Here is a 22660-nt window from a genome sequence, read left to right as displayed (position 1 = left end):
AATCCTTGGACTTACTACTTTTTGTCAGTGTACTTTTCTCGTTTCTCAGCGGTACTCTCTCCGGCCGGTCGCCTTACCTGCCGCAATTTCCACGGGCAGCGCTCAGTTCGTGGGCGCCTGCGCGCATGTGCAGTCAGAGTTTTTTCACAGCTCCTCAGCGGTCGTTCGTCGTCGGTTTCTTTGGATCGAGATCCAGTCGGAGATATATTATACACAAATATAATATACGTTAATGTGTACAGCATCCCTGCGATTTCGGTGATAAAAGTGAAATTGCCAAGTGCCCAAGAAGCTGCCAAAAATCACAATCAAATTTTTTGTTTCGTTTTTTGTTCGAGTGCCGAGAGTGATTAGTTAAACAAATCTCAAGCGAAATTCACAGGAATTTCAGGTAGCCAGCGGAATTACCTGATCTCTCGTCGAGGATCAAGATCTATCGGCGGTGTGGGAGAGAGCCCGGTGATTCGTGTTCCCTCGAAATCATTTGTCAGAAATGGTAAGTGCAATCCAACGAAGTATCCAGAAAAGGCCAAGTAAACCGAGGAGTGTTACCAAGAACTCAATTTACTTGGGACCGCGAAGAATCGGGTTTACGAGCGCAGAAGGGGTCTGGGTCTCGCAGGTCAGGTTTTTTTTAGCGAGGGAATCAGAGCGATTCTCGCTCCCCGGTGAGTGGTGACTTTTAGAATTTTTATGGCCACTTCGAAGATGGAGATTGTGCGATATTTTTGGGCCATACAATATCGTTATCACTTTCGATATGGGAGAAAGAAGACAATGGAAAGGGAAATCAGCCTAGATGGCAAATAGAAATTTCTGGGAAGGTCTATAAAGCCCCTGAAGTCTATTCGTATATTTATGAGAATTACCTTTTTCATTAAATGAGAATATAAAGAACTCCTATTGTCTAGATGGATTGACATATTTTGTGCTTATTTCACTAAGTCATTGTAATTTTGCTTAAAAAAATATAGAGGTCAACAATACCTAAAAATTTAAATGATGTCTTTCTAATAGGAGAACGTATCCAGGAACTGAAATATCACACTATTATTTTAAATATTTAATTCAAAGTTAATTAAAACTATTTGATATCCAAAGTACTACTTATATGCCTGTAAGAAGTATGGATGTAGGTTAGCCTGGTGTTAGATTTTATTAAACGAATAAATAGACTAACTTAAACTTAGTTCCTCCCAGATACCTAGATACTGCTAAAAATACCAGTTAATATTACCATTATGGGTAGACGTATAAAACAAATACCAGCTAACAATTAGAGGACGATATACATATCACATTTATTAGCCATTAGCCAATGACCATTATGATTTCGCACAATGGAGGCTGCAAATTGATCAATGATCGCAACAAAATACCCAATTAATCAATCTGCGCGCTTTGATCTTTGGCCAGATCATTGAGTTCAGTTGCCAAATTGATCGTGATGCCGGTGCTCCAATAAAATAGCGATTCATTGCACAGTGCCCTTTCCCATGGCCCCCAGATCATCGGACTTGCCTGGGGCAATCCATGATCATTACGCACTTTATCAGCGAACCCGAGATCTGGGGGATCTTACGATCTGCGATCTGCGATCTGCGATCTGCGATCTGCGATCTACGATCTATGGAAACGGGAACGGGAACTCGGGCATGCCGATCACGGATCAGAGATCCATTGCATAAGAGCCAGAAAATATTATGGCTAAGTGTCGGTATTACACACATCCAATTGGGTGGCTCAGTTCAGTTCGGTTCAGTTTTGTTCGGGCAGGTAACATGCGTAACAGGTGCGCCGAGTGCATTTCAATTGTAATTGTGGTGCGAAGCATTGTAATTGAAATCAAAAATCGAAAGAGAGTGTTTCGCTTTTGTCTTTTGGTTATTTTTTCGGACGGGGAAACCATGCGAGATGCATGACGAATATACGATATATGGCTGAATATGGGTATTATATTGGGGTACTACTTATATTTTGGGGTACTTGTGTATGCCATATGCCGCGTAATTGTAACAGACCCGAATTTTGTGCAGAAATTGTTTTGTCTTTAGGCACCCAAATATATCATAACGCATTGTACATACCAAAAAACCGTGGCCATTCCCATTGTGTAATATTGTTGAATTGCATTTTATGAGGCGGCACACACTTTTTATTCCTTTATTTTGCCACTTCTTATTTTGTTATTTTGTATGCATCATAAAAACCAATAGGCAGCCAGGCATGGTCACTCGGATCACTTGGTCCACTGGGGGGTTAAGGTGTCAATGACTGGCTAATGCGCTTCCCTTCGTTCCCCGCCATTACATAAACGCCATCGATGATGGCACCTCAATTCACCGAAGCCAACTGTCAACGCTTTAAATAGATAGATAGGTAGAAATAAAAAATAGTTGGCGGGGCGTGAAAAAAGAGGGGCACTAATTCACATAATTGCTGAATTCATGGCAAGTGCATTTCAGAGGGCCCAATATAAAGCGCAATCGTAAAACGCCTCAATTTGCACTCCTTAAACTTCCATTTTCCCGGCTGTCGTGTTAAATAGATGGTTACATTTCAATTAATCACGCACCGATTTCCATAACAAAGGAGTTTTACAATGAAATGTATCAAACATTCCTATTTTTTGATAGTCAAACGACGCAAATTGGTAAAATGTAGATCCATAATAACAAAGTTAATTTCATGGAAAAACCAAAATTAAAAGATCTAAATGAAAGATTATAATTCCTCTTTATTTCCCTAAACCAGTATTCATTATACTTTTACATTTTGTTATATTTGATTTATAAAGAAATTAAGAACAATGTGTGAATATTACGGAACTTAAGTTTCCATTATATTTCTTTGATGGCTTTCGTTTTTCGCCCAATAAGCAAAGTATTTTGCCAAGTCATTTCCGTTTAAAGAAAGTATTTTTCTGGACTTCCGTTTGGGAAGACAACAAGTAAAGAAATTGAAACCTTTTTATGCAAATCGAAATAAATCAGAAATTCGCACTTTCCAAAGACAGATTTCCGATCTCAGGCCGCCCGCTCAGTTGTATAATAGATGGCCAAACGAGAGCAGTTATGCGATTTATGAGAAATACATACCGCTTAGTGGTGTGCATGTGAGATATATGATTAGCAGATTACGCATACGCCGTGTGTTACATGCGCAGCTGTGGGCCAATTAAGGCAATGGCCCGGCAATTAACGAGCCGAACAAAACAATATAATATCTGTCTCGACCATCGGCTGCAAAAGCCACACTTAATTATAATTAAAAATAATATCTCTCTGCTTTGTGGGACAGGGAAAAAATCTGAAATAAGTATAGTTTTTAAATAATCAGTTGCAATTTCACTACAATTTTTAACAGACCACGAAGAGTGCCAGATTATTTATGTGACACGGTCTCAGCCTCCGACTTTCATAATTGGAAGTAGTCTTAATTTTTTCCGGCAAAAGGTGGGTTTTTCTTTCTCACACAGCACAGCCATGGTAGTATATCTAGATTTCCCCGCAGAGATCCATTTGCAGAACTTGCATAACGAAAAGTGAGAAGACCGACCAGTGAGAAAATGCATAGGTACACGGTAAAATAGTAAATAAATAAAGGGACGCGGCTAAAAGTCAAACACGACCTCTTTTTTATTCTCCGACTTGACCAACGTAACTTAATTGGCGTCACTTAGGCCAGCGGCCATCTTAATTACCGCATGGACCTGAAAAAAAACAGGCGGGGGGTTGGACAGGTGCTCGACTTTTTATGACCTCCCCGCCAACCAACAAAAAACAAAAAGAAAATAAAGAGCTAAGAAAACTCGCCCAACACGCAGTGGAACAACAAAGAAAAATGCCTAGAAACAAAAGTGAACTTCAAGTCTAAGACAACAATGAGAGCAACGGCAACAACAACCACTTTTACTTTTGTTTTCATTCGAGCTAGTTTTTTTCCTAGTTTGTACCTCCAACTTCTTTCTTATTTGGGATTTTCAACAGCCAAGTTCAGCGTTGGCGTTGCACAGTGGGCCAGGTTCTATGAAAAAGTGAAAAAAAACAAAAAAAACCCAATAAGATTTTACTTTTTTCCGTAAAAAAAAAAATCACTTTCTTAAAAAAAATAGTTAAGCGTTTAGGTTAGCTACCAGAAAAAATATTAAAATAACTCGAACATTATTTAATACTTTAGTCTTGAACATCAACAGTATAATAAGTCCCAACCATTAAGCAATACAAAAAAATTGTGCTCTAAAAAAGATAAAGTTTGTACTTACATTGCAGATAGATATATAGCTATGGATAATATAGCTTCAGACCTCTATAGTATTATTTTGTTTACTATTATTTAAAAAAAAAGGTTGATATTTTTAACTATAGTTTTTTAGGGCGTAAGCCTATAGTAGATATTTATATCCAAAATAGTGTTAAATATAAAATGCAAAACACTGTCTCCTGGTTTCATTGCTCATATGGAATATAGGGATTACCAAGCCATCAGATGTACCTGCTCCACTGTGAGTTTTGTTCGGTCCCCCGCTAACCCACAAGGCAGGTCGCTGGAATACCGGCCATCTCCAATTCCCCGGACTCCCTCGATCCTCCTGATCCGTGCAAAAAGTGAAGCAAATGCCGAGCCGGTCGAGCGGGCGGTCTACAAAGTCAAATAAAAAGTGGACGGGGAGTGAGCCAGACCGGACCGGTTCTATGGGATTGGGATGGGGATGGGGATGGGGATGGGGAAAAAGGTTTCCAGGCGGAGTCAAGCTCACGTTGTCACACGACAATTACACGCAAGTGTTGAGAGTGAAGCGGCACGCCCCCTTTCCCTCCTGCTCCCCATTTATACCACGAAACTCGGGGCGCGTGTGAAAAGCGCATAATTTTTGGACGCGGACAAATTTTCACTTTTTTCCCGAGCGTCTCCTCGGCGATTCAAGTTTTTGTACTCTTCGCTTCTCTATCGTTTGCTCGCTTTTCTTATTGTTCCAAAATGATCACACCGAATTGGGGGAGATAAAGCCCCTGCCCTTGTAGGAGGGATCGGGCTAGGGGTTAACCCGGTGGGTGAGTGGAGCGACAATGGAATGAGGCAGCAATAAAGTCCACAATGCGCCGATTATGTTACCAATCTTGGGAATGGGTATTGTTGCTATTATTATTATTAATATTATTATTATGCCGGGGCCTTTTGCTCTTTACTCCAGTTGTACCTTTATGAGGCGTCGTACTGAAATCTAGTATGTGGGCAAAAAAAGTGGGATGCATCTAATGTACCTAACGATATCACTGTCTACTCCTATTTCAACCAATTATGGTTTTGTCTTACCTTCTGTTTTTCTGCTTGGGATTTAAGATTGCTGCTGATAATTTATGAGTAATTTGTCATTTGTCTTTCATTTTTCGCTTTTTTTTGGGTTTTTGTAGTGGCTTGAAAAATGTATTTGGAATGCACATTTACTACACCAAATAAAGTACCTACTTAATTGATTTACGAGCTGACTTAGAGTTGACGTTATGTACTTTGATTGTGCATTTTTTAAATAAAATCGAGAATAGAATTTTTGAAATATTTAATTTCTAATATATCTTTCTCCTCTTAGTCATCCTAATTTTAGTCGACTTTTGAGATATAATAGCAAGGAATAAAAATATTGAATTCTTCATTATCAACTTAACAATATATATTATGGAAAGACGGCATTCCTTTTTTTCGGGAGGACATTTCAAAAGAGGACAATATTAAGTTAAACATAGCTCTCTTAATAGATTTCACTTTCATCCTTCCTTGTTTGTATCTACTTTATAGCCGTGGGACATTGTGCGTAAGCCAGGGAGCAGAAAAGCCAGAAAGTGGTAATTGATCTTGTCAGACGAGCATAACACCGCAGTAATCGACTGCGGTCTTCCGGGACTCGGGATTGGGTCTTGGACTGGGTATAAAATTGGCTAGATGAGTAGTTAGACAGATAGGTAGGTATATTAGCTCATTATGCAAAGTCGGTTACATCGGTGCCTTGCACTCCAATCGAACGTTCATCCAGACGGCAAACAATGCACTAATTTGTTTATAATGACTGGTGAATGTGGAGCCATCGGGTTATGCGACAAATGCTGGGTGGAAACTTGTTAATTGCTCGCGTGCTGTCACAATTGCTGGCGATTCCGCATTGCGTCGGGTATACGAACATCATCATCATTATCATCATCGCCGCATTGCTCATCGCACAATTATATCGTACTATATGCAAGTGGGCACCAACCATGACAGACATTTCGCAAATGTCTCTGGCATTTTTGGTCTCCAGATCCACTTCCATATCCCCATCCCGAAAATCAACTCGATCTGTATTTCCAGCTGAGCGTGGCAGGCACAGCTAATCAAATTAGCCAGCTCCATGAATTACCCACATTTGAGTGAATCTGGGGTCGTGACAAGGCCAATGGCCACTTGGCCAGTTGGCTGGCCGAGGTGAGATTCATATTTCAGCAGAAGATCTGCGTGTGCAATTTTCATGCCACACGGGACTAAGCCATCATCACTTTCCGCTGCTCTAATGAATGGTTGCCAAGTGTGATCAACGTGATTAACTGATGGTAGTTTTACACTTGGTAGTATTAGCCATTAAAAAATATAATTTCTGCTAAAAAAAATGTCTTCAAGGTCCTAAACTCATTTTAATAACCAAGTATGAGTTAAAATATGTTTGCACCACCGCAGGCCATATCAATTTCCTGCCCAGCGTCAACAAAAACTAATCAGGCAATTTAATATATATAACTCCGCATTATTCGAGCCCATCTGAGATAGCATTCGTATAATATTCGACAGACACCTGTCGGCCCGTGGAAATGCTGACAGGCAGCGAGATAAGTCCATTCATCGATAAAAGTCACTTCGCAAAGAATTCGTAATTATAATTTTAGTTGTAAGTGGCAGGCCTACCACATTGCCTGCCTGATAACAAATATTGGTGAAATTAATTATTGATTGTCCTCGTCTTCGCTGTTGTCCCACATTTTGTGTCATCTCATTTGGAAAAAGTGTTGAGATCTCCCCACCTGTTCGCAGGTCCAAGCAAGACACCAACCACAACAGACATTTCCGCCACAGAGACCCATATGATGATGACTAGGCCAGTGTAAATACGGAAAACGTTTTTCAATTGCCTGAAGAGGCAAAGAAACATCGCTGCCCCCGATCAGCGAAAGGAAGCGAAAGTGATGGGCCAACGTTGGGCGCCATTTAGTGGACCAGATTGTCCCACGTTGGGCGCCACATTAATGGATCGATAGCGAGGACAGGGCGTTAGGGTGTCACGATCGCAGAGATTTGGTAAACAATAGAATTGCACTGTGTAATCATTGCATTAGGACGTGTCTCACTAGATGTTTCACATGACAGTCATTCTGTGTCAGGTGCTACCACCACTTTATGTCAAGACACCAACAATTGACATATGATTTCATATCGCAAAAAATATAAAATGGAACTACAAAAATAATAATGCATATTAACAAAACATTTTAAGGACCGTACCTCTAAGAATTTCAATGCCTAAAATGTCAGCTTAAATGATGAGACAAATGACCAACATGCATGTGCTATAACCACAAAGTTGATAGTTTGGATATTTTCATTTCATTTCATTTGTAAACATTTCTTTCCTGGTTTTCCCTAGACGAGCATATCCATTGGCCATCTGTGGTTTGGAAGCCCAATTATTTTGAATGCATATTTTCATGGGGTCATTTCTGGGGGCATAGCTGCCGTCTCTTCGTCGTGGCATCCATATCCATACCCATCCCATCTGCATTTCCATCGCCACGTCCGCCGGCGGTTGACGACTTTGGGGCCCATAAAAAGGCATTCGTTGTTGCCATTACTTTGTTTTATTGCTGTTTTTGCTTTTCTGGCCGCCTGTGTTTTCTTTTCCATTTATTTATTTATTTTTTTTGCAACAATATTTCCAACGGCTCATGCGATATGAGTATATTTTCATAATTAATTTCTTTGGCTTTTGTTGTGCAGTAGTGAAATATTGCTGCAAACACTGGTGCTTGTTGTTGCTTGGAAAACCTAGTGCCGCACTGTGACAGTTTTTGTTGTTGGGATTTCTTATTTTTTAATCCCCGCAACCCCTCCCTTAAAAAGATCCCGAGTTTTATCGACAATTTCACTTTTGCGCAGCCGCAGAGGAGCGAAGATGCAGATGGTCTCTCATATATGCGATGACGAGCCAACACAACAATTGCGGTTTGGTTATTTGCCCCCGAAAAGATTCCCAAGCACATTGTTGGATCGCGTGCATTTGCCCGCTTTTTCAGGGCGCTCCAAACATCCCATCCTCAGCCATTTGTCAAAACCCTATGGGCGCCATGGGCCCATGAGTTTCCCATTTTTCAAGCCATTTTCAAGTGCAAAGCCAAGGTTGCATGTGGCCACACAGATCCTCTCCGGCGGGAGTTGCTTTTATTATCGACACGAAACGAGTTTTTGGGCTCTGTTGCCGTCAGTTCCCAGAGTTCCGACCAGATCCAGACCCAGACTTTAAGCTGGGGACTCCACTTGGCGAAAAGACGGCCGAAATGTCTACTCATTAAAGTAAAACCTTATTACCTATAGAAATCTCCATTATTCCAATCTTTATCTATATATATAAATGTACCTAAACTAACACAGAGAAAGGAAATATAATGATCAACAACAGGATTAAATGTATTATTTGTACTATATAATAATGTTAGATTGATATTGAACAATGTAATGTGTGCTTTCTTAGGTTTCTGATTTTTAAAGAATGAAGGTCGTTTTCTTACACCCTCAAGCCCAATAAATTGATGCGGAATTCTTATTTTATTTGATCAGTGTAAATTTAGATTTTCTGAGTGCAAAAGACGACTCCTCCATCCGTCAGCTGCTCGGTTGTTTGCCAACAGTTGCAGAATTTCACTTTCTTTTCAAATTGCGGCGACCTCAATTTATTGCCAACCCAGCGACATCGCCATGTGGACGAGGTGGATTCCAGCGGAGTGGGATGGGATTCGGTTTGGGATTGAGTGGCAGTGGCTTTGGTGTTTGGTGTTTGGTGGCATTAGTGGCCCCCGCGGATCTGCTTTTGTTTTGATGCCCATATCGCCGTCGGGGGCATAATTGAATTACGTTGAGTTGAGGTTGAGCTGAATCGCAGCTTCTGCCTCGTCGGCTCTACGTGGAAGTATCCCAAATAAGAGACGAGCTGAATAAACACATAAAATAATAATAATTATGGGAAAGTGAACGCCCATTGTTGGCTCTTCTCGGCTGTCGCGGTCTCCGTTTTTGGCTGCTTATTGATAACTCACATTAATGAGAGCTAATTTTCACATAATTAGTTGCCGGCTCACTGGGGGACTGGGAAACGGGGTCTAGGGGTTGGAATCGGGATTGGGATTGGGTCAAGAGGGCAGAGGTGGTGGAAACAACTACATGAAAAGAGTTTTTGAATCAAAGATTATATTTATATACGATTTTGGTAGCTTGAACACTAGAACCCATTTAATAATAAAATAAATATTTCAAGAAAAGATAATTTTTAACTGAAAATGTTATATTTAATTTTTTTAAATAATTTTTATACCTCATGTTTAATTCTAAGCCTTAATTAATTAAGCATAGGATGTTCCATAGGTCTTCCTAACAGTTCCCACAGTTGTAAACATTTTGTGTGATTATTCGAATGCTTCCCACAATTTCCCAAGATATGTGCTGAACTTTGGTCGACCTTGCGAGGGGGTGGCCATCAATCGGATCGGATGCAGTGCAGCCAGCTGGCAATAAATCAGCGGATGAAAATCATGGCCATAAATAATGGCAAATTGTCGTTTAGAGATGCACATGAGTGGGTAGGAAGTCATCACCCGAGACTTATATCGTTTTGTTTATGGCTTTTTTTGAGGTCGAGTGTATGTGAAAAGGAAGTGCAGGGAGGGGATGGCGGCCAATTGCCTTGGCTAATTATCAATTTGGACAAGCGACCAAGCGCCACCTGACCAACCCGAGACCCACCTGGAGAAAGTGCAGTCCATTTTTCATGCGAACCACTTTTTTAACAAAATTTCCATCATAAATATAAGGAATATAGAATTTTCCACACGTTTTTATAGCAAGATTACAATCTTTTTCACAAACAATATATTCCCTTCTGTAAGGGTATATACAAATAGGTTTACAAATTCTCCACCAAAAACGGAAAAGTTTGCTATTCGTTTATAAACATCCATAAAGGAATTCCGACTTACCGTCCGATAATTGGTTCTTTATCGCGCCACCTCATATACTGTGACTTGGTCAACTTGTTTTTGCGCCTAAATAGTGCTGGAGTAATCAGTTCAATTTAGATGCCATTATCGTCGTCCAAGAATCTGATATTAATTTGTTACTGTCGGCGGTTTCCTGGCAAGGGTTATAACAATGCCATGGGATCAGTGGTAAACAATGTTGTTTATGGAATTCAAGTATATTTCTGTGAAATTAAATAATAGTCATTCATTAAACTCGATGTTTAAAAGCACCGGTTTGGGTCACCATTTCTCAAAACTTCAGCGATTTCATTAAAACTTCAAGAAATTTGCCTTAAACTAAAATGGGTAACATTTTAAGAGCGATGCAAAGCCTAAAAAGTGTCATTAAAATTGCAAGAAATCTACAAAACAAAAAAAATTCAGCTTTAAATTGGGTTTTAAGTTAGGTAACACTATATAATGTTCGAAGTCACCTGAAAGGTAAGGCTTAAAATTTGGCAATACAATTTTATGATATCTACACTTTACTTAGGAAATTATATATGTACAGGAACACAAGCTAAGAATGTGATTATGTTGGGTGACAATAAGCGATGGTTGCGGTCACCTTTTGAAGGAGTTTAAGATTGTTTCACTCTTCTTTTCTCTTCCCTGGGATTTCTCGATTTGCCAAGTGTCAACTTCAAGTCCGAACCGGATCAGCTGCTTTTCCCGGTGGCACATCTTTCATCTCTGTCCGCAACCGGATCGTCTGCTCTCTATAAGACATTTAGGAGCGTTGGCGTCTGGCCGGGATTTATGAGATGAAAAGTGAAATTCGTCAGCTAATTGGATCTCTGTTTTTTTGCAGGCTCACCATCGGCGATCGACTGGGACGACTGGGTCTCTGGGTCTGCTCACCTTGACTGTGCTGGCCTCCACCTGGCTGTCTGTGTCCACATCGCAGTCGCTGCCCTTGGGAAGATCGGCATTGCCCGCCCAGCCGGCGGATCATCTGGTGCCGCCGCCACTGCCAATCCCCCAGAGACTCTCCCATGCAGGAGCGGGATCGCCAGCGGTTCCGGCCACTTCTTCTTCAGTTTCCCCACCCGAGCCCTCGGGTTTCATGACCCGCGTGGCCAGATGGTTCGGCCTGGGTCAGTCCACCAAGGATCAGCAGCAGAGTGCCTCTAACTCGCTGAGCTATGCCTATCCCAAGCCGGTTCCCGGTTTCCCGGAGGCGGGTGGCAAGCCCTGCAGTCTGTGCAACAAGTATCCCTGGGTGCCCATGGTGGGTCAGCAGCTGAACCACCAGCTGCAGCAGAATCATCATCCGCAGCAGCAGCAGCAGCAACATCCGCAGCAACATCATCCGCAGCAGCAACAGTTGCAAGTGCAGCAGCAACAGCTGAAGCATCTCCCGCAGCAACATGCAACATGGCAGCTGCAACAGCCACAGCCGGTGGCCCAGGCCTCGCAGCAACGCCAGCGGGCAGTGCAGTTTCTACCCAGCTCCGCTGGAGCGCAGGGTGTCTTCCTGCCGTTGGCGGTGCCACTGCCACCACTTTACAGTGCCCAGCCCTTCCGGCCAGTGCCAGCTGGAGCTGCTGCACACCATCCGGTAGTGAGTCACAAGGAGAACGTAGTGGCACAGTCGGAGGAGCGACCCGTGCCCGTTTCCCTGCCAACTCCTGCTCCGCCGGCCAGCACCTCCAGCTTTGAGATCGTGCAGAGCCACCAGGTGACGGACTTTGTGACCTCCGTGGAGTATCCGGCTACCTATGTGCAGTCGCATGCCATTGATCTCGGCTCGACGGGAGGTCAGGAGGTGGCCTCGGAGCAGCCGCCGGATATCAGTACGGTGCGCTATCAGCTGGAGGATCTGAGCAGTGGACAGGTGCATCAGCACTTGCCCGCCTCCCAGCTGCTCACCGAGATTGGCCATTTTGCGGAGACGACCACACAGCTACCGCCGGCGGATAATTATCCAGCGGCCTCCTCACAACAGCAATTGCAGCAGGAGCAGGAGCAGGAACAGTCCTTCTACTATGCCGAGCAGTTCCAGGAGGAGACCAGCACCCTGGTGTACAGCACCACCACGGAGTTGCCCACCACCACCACGACGGCACCACCGCCACCGTCACCACCATCACCTGTAGTGGAACTGAATAACCACCTGGCGGGAGTCCAGTCCCATCCCCTGAACTACCGCCAAGGCATTGGAAGGGGCAGGGAAACGCCCAAGCGCCTTCTGGAATCACCCGGCGGAGGAGGACGACCCTTCACCCGCGATCCCGCTGATCTTGGCTTCCGCCTGAGCCAGGTGTACACGCCCACGCAGCCACCCACACCCACCTCCACATATGGAGCCATCGATGCCAGCGGGCAGTTCGCAGGAATGGCGCCACCGAGTCCACAGCAGGTTATCATACCCTACACCACCAAGCAGCGACCACGTCCCTTCGAGAGCTGGACGCCCTCGAAAGGGCAGCAACAGCTGCATCAGCAGCATCACCAGAACCACAACGACCTGGAGGAGGAGCCGCACGAGCAGCAGGAATCCAAGCTAGCCACGGCCACTGTCACGGCACCACCATTGCCACCCAACTCGCGTCGCACCACCAAGTACCTGACCAAGATCCTTGCCTCCAATCTGAGGGAGCTGCTTAAGCGGGAGCGGGAGACAAAGAAGCGGTTGCCTGGTCAGGGATTGGGATTGGGCGTAGACATTTCCCGGCTACAGCACAACATCGATGGCTGGACGGAGCAGGAGTACAACTCTCTTTCGCATCGACCCAGCACGCCCACGATTCGCGGGCGATCCAAGCACATACCCTCCGAGTACCTGACCACCACCACCACCACCACACCAGCTCCGTTGGCAGTGACCCACCACAACCACCAGAATCATCAGAATCACCAGAATCACCAGAATCCCCAGCAGCGCAAGTCGAAAACGACGCGGGGTGAGGGATTTGAGCTGGGTGGTGCTCCACCCACCGATGCTGGCGACCTGTCCACCTCCATCAACAATCTGGAGCAACTGCATCTGCTGGGTGATCGGGGATCGGGGGGCAACGGCGGGGGCTTCCAGCCCATCGAGGACAATCGCCTGCACTTCGATTACTACGATGTCCGGCCGGGGGCCCGATCCACCTCCGCCATGACCACCAGTTTCAGTCCCAGCACCACCACGACTCCTCCATCGATCACCACCACAAGCACCACCATAGCACCGCTCTACGTGCGCAGCACCACGGCGCCCAAGGAGCTGTGGAAACAGGCCCAGGTGGCCATTCTGCCGCAGACCAACGAGAAGGTGTATGTGGTCACGCCACAGCCGCGCCACCAGGAGCACCATGAGGCCTCCGCCTCGGCGCCAAGACCAGTTTATCAGACGCCAGCACCGCGGTTTCCGCGAATGCGACCCACTCCAGGTAAAAGTGAGCCAGATCCTTAAACGATGCAGCAGCCAATGAGCAAATGGGCAGCTGTACACTAGAATCTTTCTTGTTGAAAGACTTTATTTTCATTTCACAAATATATTCCTTTTCCTTTACAAAAAAACTTTTTGCCAAACACTGCGATTTAAGCTGATTCATCCTCTATAACCAGTTTATTGCTTAGACGGAAGTCATATTGTAAACTTAAATTTAAATTTAAAATATTTTTTTTCTTTTATTGGGATTTTAGGATTTTAGACAAAAACACTAATATTTCTGTTGGTTTTTCAATCGTAACTTTGTAAAAACGAGGCGCTCAACTAAAAGACTGACTGTCTTGAGCAGCTAACAACCTGGGCAAACGATTTCCATCACTTTTGGGGAAAATTATTTTTTGAGCAATTTTCGCATTTTTCATCTATTTTTGCGAAAATTGACCAAAAAATAAAGTTTCCAGGTTTCAATGTCAATCGATTGGAAATTAAATTACGAGCTCAACGAGGTATGACATTCCATATTCCGACTTTAATTCGCAAAATGATTGCCTAAACACCTATTTTTTTGGTTGGAAAATAGGTAGTAGGATTTTAGACAAAAACACCCTTATTTTTGGAGGTTTTTCAATCGTAACTTGGTTAAAACGAGGCGCACAGCCGAAAGACCAACTGTCTTGAGCAGCTAACAACCTGGGCAAACGATTTCCATCACTTTTGGGGAAAATTATTTTTTAAGCAATTTTCGCATTTTTCATAAGGGGTTACATCATCTATTTTTGCGAAAATTGGCCAAAAATTAAAGTTTCCAGGTTTCAATGCCAATCGATTGGAAATTAAATTACGAGCTCAACGAGGTATGACATTCCATATTCCGACTTTTTTTCGCAAGATGATTGCCAAAATACCTACTTTTGGGTTAAGAAATAGGTAGTAGAATTCAGCCAAATGATTACATATTTTTTGCGGTATTTTAATCATATGGCACCCTGCTGAAATAAACTTCCGCTGCGTAAGAACATCAAGAATCTGCATGCCAAATCCCCCTTTTAGCTTTTATAGTTTCCGATATCAGAGCATTCATACGGACGGATGGACAGACGGACATGGCTAGTCATCCTGGTGAAGAATATTTATAGTTTATGGTGTCAGAAACGCTTCTTTCTACCTTTTTATCTACGACTAACGGGTATACAACTTGTTTAAGACTAGGAACACTAATGTTTGATTTTTTCAGTTCTTTAAAGTATTAATATGTTTATGAGATATCGAACGAAAACTAAGTTTTTGCTTTATTTAACTCACTTAGCTGGCGAAGTGAAATCGCCTACGCCCACCAGTTCGTCGCAGCTGCGCAACTACACGCCGGATATATTCGGGCTGATGGGATTGTCCTCTTATGTGCCCGCGGAGCCCGTGGAGATAATCGACGGAAATTCCAAAGTAAATCGCAACTCACCTCGCCTAGACATGTAATCGAGCTTCTCTCTTGTCTCCACCACACTCTCTCGACTCCATCCACTTGCCATTCACCACATTACCCATCGAAACCATCGATCTGCACCACCCTATCATACATGCACCACCCACAAAACACACAAAAACATCACAAACACCCACAGGTCATCACGATTGTGACAGCAGCGCCGACGACGGCAGCACTCCAACGACCGACAGCGAGGTCTACGATGTCCCCATCGCCCAGATAGAGGTCAAACCACCATCCATCCCCCTTCCTGTTGTATTATATTTCCCCCATCGCAAAAAAAGGACCGAGGATTCAACCTAGTTATAGAGCAAAGTCTTCGGAAGTGCTACGTTAAGAGAGATCCCGAATCAAAGTTAGAGTATTTTCGCATTTGGTAGCTTTATAAACACATAGAAGAAGAAGAAGAGGACCATGAGTATCCTAGGTCGGAGAACCAAAGGAGTGGAGCTATCCCTAGTATAAAAAGAATTTGTGTTCTTTTTTTGTTTTTTTTTTTGTTCTGGCTCTTCCTGTGCTAGTTTTAGATCTATGTATAAATATATATATTATATCTATTTCAATCTATCCGAAAAGTTGGTTGTCATGCGGTTGACAACGTTATAATCAACGTGGAACCAAAATATAGCAAAAATTAATAAACAAACGATCAAATAAATAAATTAAATCAAAGTCATTCTAATGTACCTACTCTACTTTGTAAGTATGATTGAATACAAATAAAATATCATCGGGCTTTTAATACACAAGCCCAAAAAGTATGCTATTAGAAACCAAACAGACACTTGTGTTATTCAGCTTGGCACACTTCTGGGGATATAATGTTAAGGCACATTTATTATACAAAACATTTCCTTAGAGCTAGCAAAAAAAAAGTGACTCCTATGCTACAATGTCTTTGAGTTGGATAACGCCTTATGATAGCCTCCTCAGCTGTCCACCAGGCGCTGCTTGCGACGATGCCGCCGAACTAAGGCCTCCACAGTCCAGGAGGCCGCCGCCACGAAGGACATCATATTGAGACAGTGCAGGGTAACCGAATAGTTGTAGCGATCTCGCACCAAACCTGGGCATAAAGAACGGATATTAAAGATATAGTTGCAGACGTTAAACAAATACTCAAAGGTAACAGATATCAAAAATATATTCACAAATTTAAAAATTATTCACAGTAACAAGTAAGATAGTTATAGACATCAATGAAAACATTTATAGATATCAAATAAAAAGATTTACAGATATTAAACAGGATTTACAGATATTCAAAAGCTATTTACAGATATCAAAAATATATTGACAGACATCAAAAAGGTATTTACAGATATCATTTAAGTTTTTTACAGATATAAAGCAGATAATAACGGATACAAAACAGATATTTACAGATATAAGCATACTTTGTTACTTTATGGGTATGATATCTAAAACACTCACCGACAAATGGGCCGCCGATCAGGGTGAAGAGCCCGGAGATCAGGAGCTGCAGTCCCGAGGCTCCTGGAAGGCGGTTCAGGGGCACATAGCCGGGTATTATCAGGGGCCAGAAGATGGTGCGCACCCCCTTGCAGAGGCCGATCCACACGAAGCTGCAGAGGATAATGCTGTAGGACCGGGTGCAGGCTACCACTGTGCGGCCGAGGGCGATGCCCACCACGCCGATGAGGAAGAAGACCCGGTTGTCCCACGGGATCTTCTCTGTGAGGAAGGGCACCAGGAACCGCATGGTGATGTCCAGGCCCGCCAGCAGCGACATGGCCAACGTGATCTGCGGCGTGTCGAAACCGAAGTCAGCCAGGATGAAGGGCGTCAGGATGGAGAAGTTGAGCTCCCCGAAGTTGATTATCGTCAGTCCGGCCACCAGATTGACGAAGGTGAAGTCGCGCAGCAGGTCGAGATCGAAGAAGGTCACAACCTTGGCCAGGAAACTCATCTGGGGATCGTGGAGGGGAGCATCCTCTACCTCAACGTCCTCAGGCTCCTTCTCCATCTTGTTATTATAGTTATTATTATGCTCCTCCCTCCGCTCCGCACAGCGACAACACAACTTGGCCTCCAGATTTGTCTCCGTCCGCTCCCGTCGAAAATTATTGGGTCGCAGGAACTCCTCGGTCTGGTGGCTGCTCTGCTCCTCGCTTATGGGACAGTGGAGACGCTGCGTCTGCTCCAGATCCTTGGAGCTGGAAATGGTACGGAATCGCAGGCGACCCGAGGTCAACGAGAGCCGCGATCCATACCATCCATCGTTGGCCCGCGAGAGCATCGGAGTGCCCGGCTCGCAGATCTCGTAGCCCGGTCGCTGGGCATCGTCGTCCTGGCACAGATACTGGCTGGAGAAGATGCCGCCAGGCTCGCGTTTCTGCTGCCAGGCGCAGTGGGCACACAAATGGTTTCCCTGCTCCACCTGCTGCTCCGGATCCGCCGGCTGATCCTCCGGCGGCTTCACATGGTAACGAACCGGCTGGTAGATCAGCGCACAGACGAACGCGTGCAGCGAGATGGCGGCGAAGAGCAGGGTGGTGCCCTGCACCCCGTAGATGGTCAGCATAAAGGTGACCAGGTGGGGCAGGAAGATCGGACCCAGGCCCGTGATCGTCCACGAGAATCCTGCCGCCCGACGACGCTTCTGCTGGAAGTACGTGTTGATCGCCAGCGAGGAAGCGGATACACTGATGCCCATGCCGAAGCCTGAGGAACAAAAAAAAATATGTATAACATGATACACAAATGGTAACAAATATAATTTGTCCATGTCCTATCTATCTATCAAATGTATTTTTAATTTGTTTAGTAAAAAATGAATACTCACCAAAGAGCAGGGCGTAGGCCACCATGTAGCCTAGAAAGGTCTCGCAGAAGGCGGTCAGTGCGATGCCGCCGGAGATGAGGAGCGCGCCGGCCATGGCCACCTGCCGAAAGGTAAACCTCCGGAACATCGGCCCATTGAGCAGGCCCGTACAGGCCGATACGGCTGGATTTGTGTTTATAATGGCCGTGATCTGGGAACTGGACATCCCCAGATCGGAAAGGCGCTCCCTGAACAGAAAGCCAAACTGTTGCAGGCATGGGTAAATGGACAGCTGTAAGGGAGATACATTAGAGGTGTTCGAAATGGGAGATTTTAAACCTATTCTTCTAATATATATGTTTTAAAATATATAATATGCTTTATATAAGTACAAAGCAAGATGGTAAGCCTATTCCTCTTACATATAAGATATACCATATATCACTTTGAAATATTTATATAAATATATATAAGTGTAATGAATTGGCTTGGTTTTACCTACATTGGATACCCCAGCGGCCACGCAAACGAGCCACGCCCATCCCGCATCGGGGGCCACAAAGTCCTCGCCCAGATCGCTCTTATCGTGCTTGTTGTAGTACCGAGCCCGAGAGACCCTGGGAAGCGGTCGGGTTGTGTCCTGGTACACCTTCTTCTCCATGACTTTTTGATCACTGAAAAAAATAGATGAGGATGCTATATATTATTAGAAAATGTTTGTTTTCAAGCAATATCATCTGAAAACCTCTAGATCCTATTCCCGTTTCCCTGAATGGGCAAGTGATATATAGGAAAATTCCATTGAAGGCAACTGTCCGAGTTCGTAAATGATTTACGGCAATTACTACTTGGCGCAATACGTTAACGATCACTTGTCACAATTAAATGCTTACGGGTTATGAAGATGCGTTCCGGCAGGCAGATTGCTATGATATAGTAGTATAATATTGTTGCCATCTGACCAGAACCAGGTTCACGGTTGGGGACCAAAAAAAAAATGTACGATCCAAAATCTCCGATTTGAAAGCGTCTTCTCTTCCTCTCTTCACCTGCAGCTTTCCTTATCAACAGCCTCCGTCATGTGACAAATTTCGACCCAGAGACCCAGACCAAAGTTAGCGCGCAAAATGTGAATCATGTTATTGTCCTCTATGCACAGAAAAATAACTTATTTGAAATTAAAATTATATTTCCTAATATAAATGTTCATATTTAACACGCCAACATCATTTTGGAAAAGATATGATATGATATGATTTAATATGATTGAAATGATTTCATTTGACATGACATTTTATGTTATAATATGACATGATATTTTATGTTATCATGTTTTATAATATGATATGACAGTCTTAAAAGAAAATGAAATATTATCATCTTGATCTTAACTCAACTTTTTTTATTTGTGCTGACGGAGTATTGCGATTCTGAGGAGCAACCCCGGCCCAAGGTCAGGGGTGTCTGGTCCGTAAATGACCACTTATCAGTAGTTCATTCCTATATTCCGTAGTGCTCCGGATCAGATCTACGTTAAGTCATAAATGGCAGGCATTGTCTCTGGAGATTCCAGCCAATTCCAGTTTCTGGGTGCGTTGGGGTGTGCAAAATATGTGCAAGCCTCATGATTGATGGTGAAATGGGATGGAAAAGACGGAGTTTAGTTCAGCTGGAAAGTGAAGACTGATTGTTATTGGTAACGAAATTAAATAAATTGTGTCCATGAAATAAATCAATCTGAAAGTACTTAATAATGAATCAGAACAGAAGACGAATTGACAACTAACGAACATAATGTATTATAATTATTATTTATTACAAGACACTACCAAAAGAAAACCATAAGGAAATCTATTAGTTTTTTGGTCATCACTAGTCGTTTAAGCTAAAGATCTTTTATGAGAGTTGAGGTGCATAGAAGCCAGATAACAATTTCAACTGATAGGAAATAGGTTCCTAACAACCGGTTCGATTAGAAGGGCTCTCAAGAAGCTAAAAACATATGACTTGCAGACAATTGAAGGGAGAATCAAATTGAGGGTGATTTGTATTTAAAAATGCTCCACCAGAAATTCTCTGTTTATTCAATTGGCATATATACAAAGATTTTAACGAACTGAAATCTTTACGAAACCTTAATAGTTAAATACTCCATACTATATATAGCACTAGTTTCAATGCATACATAGTAGGTTGAACCGACACGTTTTTACAATCCAACGGATAGTTGGAAAGTACATACTTTTTGAACTTTCGGTAATTACTGCACAGCTGTTTAAGCTGCGTTTTTGTATTACCGCTAAAAATTTCATTTTGCGGTTGCCTCGTTACTCACGTCGCTCGTAACTCATTTGACAATTTGTCTTAACTAAATTACCGATAAGCTAGCATTGTAAGCCATTTTATTTTAGAACAGTTTTGTTTTTGTTTTTGTTTACATTGTGGAATATCCAATATGAAACCCCTTTATTAAACATACCATATGCTTGGATCTTTTAAATCCAATAAACTCCGAGTAGTTTAGCACTTCATTCACTCAAGTTGATTGAAAACAATTGGCACAGCCCTAGATACAGATCGAGATAAGTAAAGCCTATGTGCCTATGGATCCATCGATAAGTTGATAAGATTGCGAGGACGAACATGGTTACATGTCTAGGGTCTGGGAGCCACATATTTTCGTTACCAGCGGAGTGCCCAGATAGCCAATGATTAGGGTATTGACACCTTCCCGCCTTCGAATAGTTTTGGCATACATTGGGAAAAAATTCAAGACCCTGTTGCTTTAATTAAGAATGTAATTGTCCGTCTCAAGGAAAATCTAAATATATTCCACTGAGAAAGAGATAATTTTTAATAATTTGTTCAATACATCTTTTTTTCTGAGTGTGCAATTTGTTGTTCAAATATTAATTTAATAAAAACAGGTCGCAGCCAATTAGTATTTTTATTGGTTTTTACTTTTTTGGCAAGTATAATTAAATATTTAAAGGAATTTCGCTGTTTTAGCAAGGGTAGAATTCCCGATTCGATTAGGTTTTGAAGGCATTTTTTGGAAACAAAAAATCTTGTATACCACTCGCAAAAATGTTCATTTTTGTTTGCGGTTTTTTGCATAGTTTACAAACTGTATTGACAATTTCCGGCTGTAGTGCTTTTGAGTTAAATGGAAGGCAGTATTAATCGAGGAATGGGGGGGGGGGGGGGGGGTCAATCAGGTGTTCCGAACATCTTGCTGATAGCTGGGCATAAGATGTCGGATGAACTCGTGCGAGGTGTGTGATGAGAACGTGTCGCACCCACAAAAACCCGATCCCGATTTCCATCCCGGTACTGCCCTTGCATACATTTACATACCTCTATTCCGTATTCTATATTCCGTATTCCCAATGGGATCCGTATAGTATCTCCTTGGCAAGCCCGCCAATTGGCAGCACAGCTCTTCCTGCGCCAGTAGTTTTTAGCTTTTATTTCGGTGCTTTTATTTATTTTTATATTCAAACACTACGCGATGCACTCACTCACCGACCGACTAACTGAATGGCCTGCATCTAATTGAGAAACAAAAAAGCTATCAGCGGCCCAAGTTCAAGGTGGATAACTTAAGGTTTATACCCTCCACTCCTTGGAATCACCTAATGCCGTATGGAGCTCTATACCCTACGTCACAATATGCGTATACGCGATATGATCCCGAAACCGATACAAAATTGAAATCTCACTTCACAATTGCTAGTCGTAATCGCGGTACTTCCATCGCCGCCAGCTGCGGAAATGAACTAAACCGAATCTGAACAAAACAGAATTGCTATGAGCTGAAAAGCACCGATGGGAAGATCGGATCGCTAACGCCAATCGATCGGGCGCTATAGCTACATATGTAGGTCTACGTAATAGCATAGCGAACCACTGTTGATTAACAGCGCTCTTCGGGATTCAAAATGAGGCAATAGTCTTGTCCACCCTCGAAATGGATCTGTGGATCTAATGATGGATCCCTCGCTAAATAAAACTTTCCATCCGAAATTTTGGTTAACGCGTGGTTTGCCTATGTACATACATATGCTGGGGATTGATTACTGGCGGGGAGAACGCGGAAGCCCAAAAGTGGGCAGCAATTATAAGTCTTATCAATATACACACATAATTCCATTTGATTTATTGTACCCATTTAAAAGGGTATTTATGGATAAGGTATGAGAGGGGCTTGCATAAATGAGTCCTTTATTAAGTACGTATAGAGACTAATTAGTATCTGTATAAATTATAAATTCCGGAAAAAGTTTATATTCTATAATTCAGTTATGAGGCTGATTCAATGTTACCCGAAACACTTTTATTTGGTGTAGAATTGTTTTAGTTTATAAAATCTTGTTCGGAAAAATACATTTTAAAATGATTTAATTATTAATTATTAATTTTTACTCACAGAAATTTACATACATGCGAATGCACACCTTAGACACTTTTAAGTAACTAATCAAATTTAAATAAAAATTTCTAAAATTTACTCATTTGTTTATGAAGGCAACTTATAATTTCTAAAATTAAAAAATTGGCAAAAAAGTTTATATTTGAAATATTAAAAAAAAAAAAGAATTTATAATTTAAGTTTAATTTTATTTTTTGGATAAGGTCGTATAATTTGGTAGCTAAGAAGATAATGCTGTACCCACCCAGGTAAAACTATATATAACTATCTT

At 42.7% G+C, this 22660-nt stretch overlaps 2 protein-coding genes across 5 annotated transcripts; one reads left to right on the top strand and one right to left on the bottom strand.

Moving 5' to 3' along the window:
* The first annotated feature begins 105 nt into the window (after positions 1-105).
* Positions 106-15844, top strand: LOC108015041 (uncharacterized). 2 transcript variants are annotated; one of them, XM_017081273.4, is made up of 4 exons: positions 106-496; positions 11122-13687; positions 14996-15129; positions 15309-15844. In XM_017081273.4, the coding sequence occupies exons 1-4, from the start codon at positions 494-496 to the stop codon at positions 15393-15395; spliced, it is 2790 nt and encodes a 929-aa protein (XP_016936762.3). In that variant the 5' UTR covers positions 106-493; the 3' UTR covers positions 15396-15844. The 2 variants fall into 2 exon arrangements, with proteins under 2 accessions (XP_016936762.3, XP_070853511.1); XM_070997410.1 differs by lacking the exon at positions 106-496 and adding an exon at positions 10431-10457.
* Positions 15845-15991: 147 nt separating this feature from the next.
* On the bottom strand, positions 15992-21759 carry LOC108015411 (monocarboxylate transporter 9). Of its 3 annotated transcripts, XM_017081839.4 has the most exons (6): positions 21573-21754; positions 21315-21508; positions 18460-18631; positions 17979-18249; positions 16607-17857; positions 15992-16238 (listed from the first exon to the last, which is right to left on the bottom strand). In XM_017081839.4, the coding sequence occupies exons 3-6, from the start codon at positions 18616-18618 to the stop codon at positions 16102-16104; spliced, it is 1818 nt and encodes a 605-aa protein (XP_016937328.3). In that variant the 5' UTR covers positions 18619-18631; positions 21315-21508; positions 21573-21754; the 3' UTR covers positions 15992-16101. The 3 variants fall into 3 exon arrangements, with proteins under 3 accessions (XP_016937328.3, XP_016937329.3, XP_065723690.2); XM_017081840.4 differs by lacking the exons at positions 21315-21508; positions 21573-21754 and having other exon boundaries at positions 18456-18597; XM_065867618.2 differs by lacking the exon at positions 15992-16238 and having other exon boundaries at positions 17015-17857; positions 18456-18631; positions 21315-21759.
* Positions 21760-22660: the final 901 nt, after the last annotated feature.

This window comes from Drosophila suzukii, chromosome X, assembly GCF_043229965.1.
Source record: "Drosophila suzukii chromosome X, CBGP_Dsuzu_IsoJpt1.0, whole genome shotgun sequence".
In the NCBI taxonomy this organism is placed as follows: Eukaryota; Metazoa; Arthropoda; class Insecta; order Diptera; family Drosophilidae; genus Drosophila; species Drosophila suzukii.
This window is presented reverse-complemented; position numbering and strand designations above follow the sequence as displayed.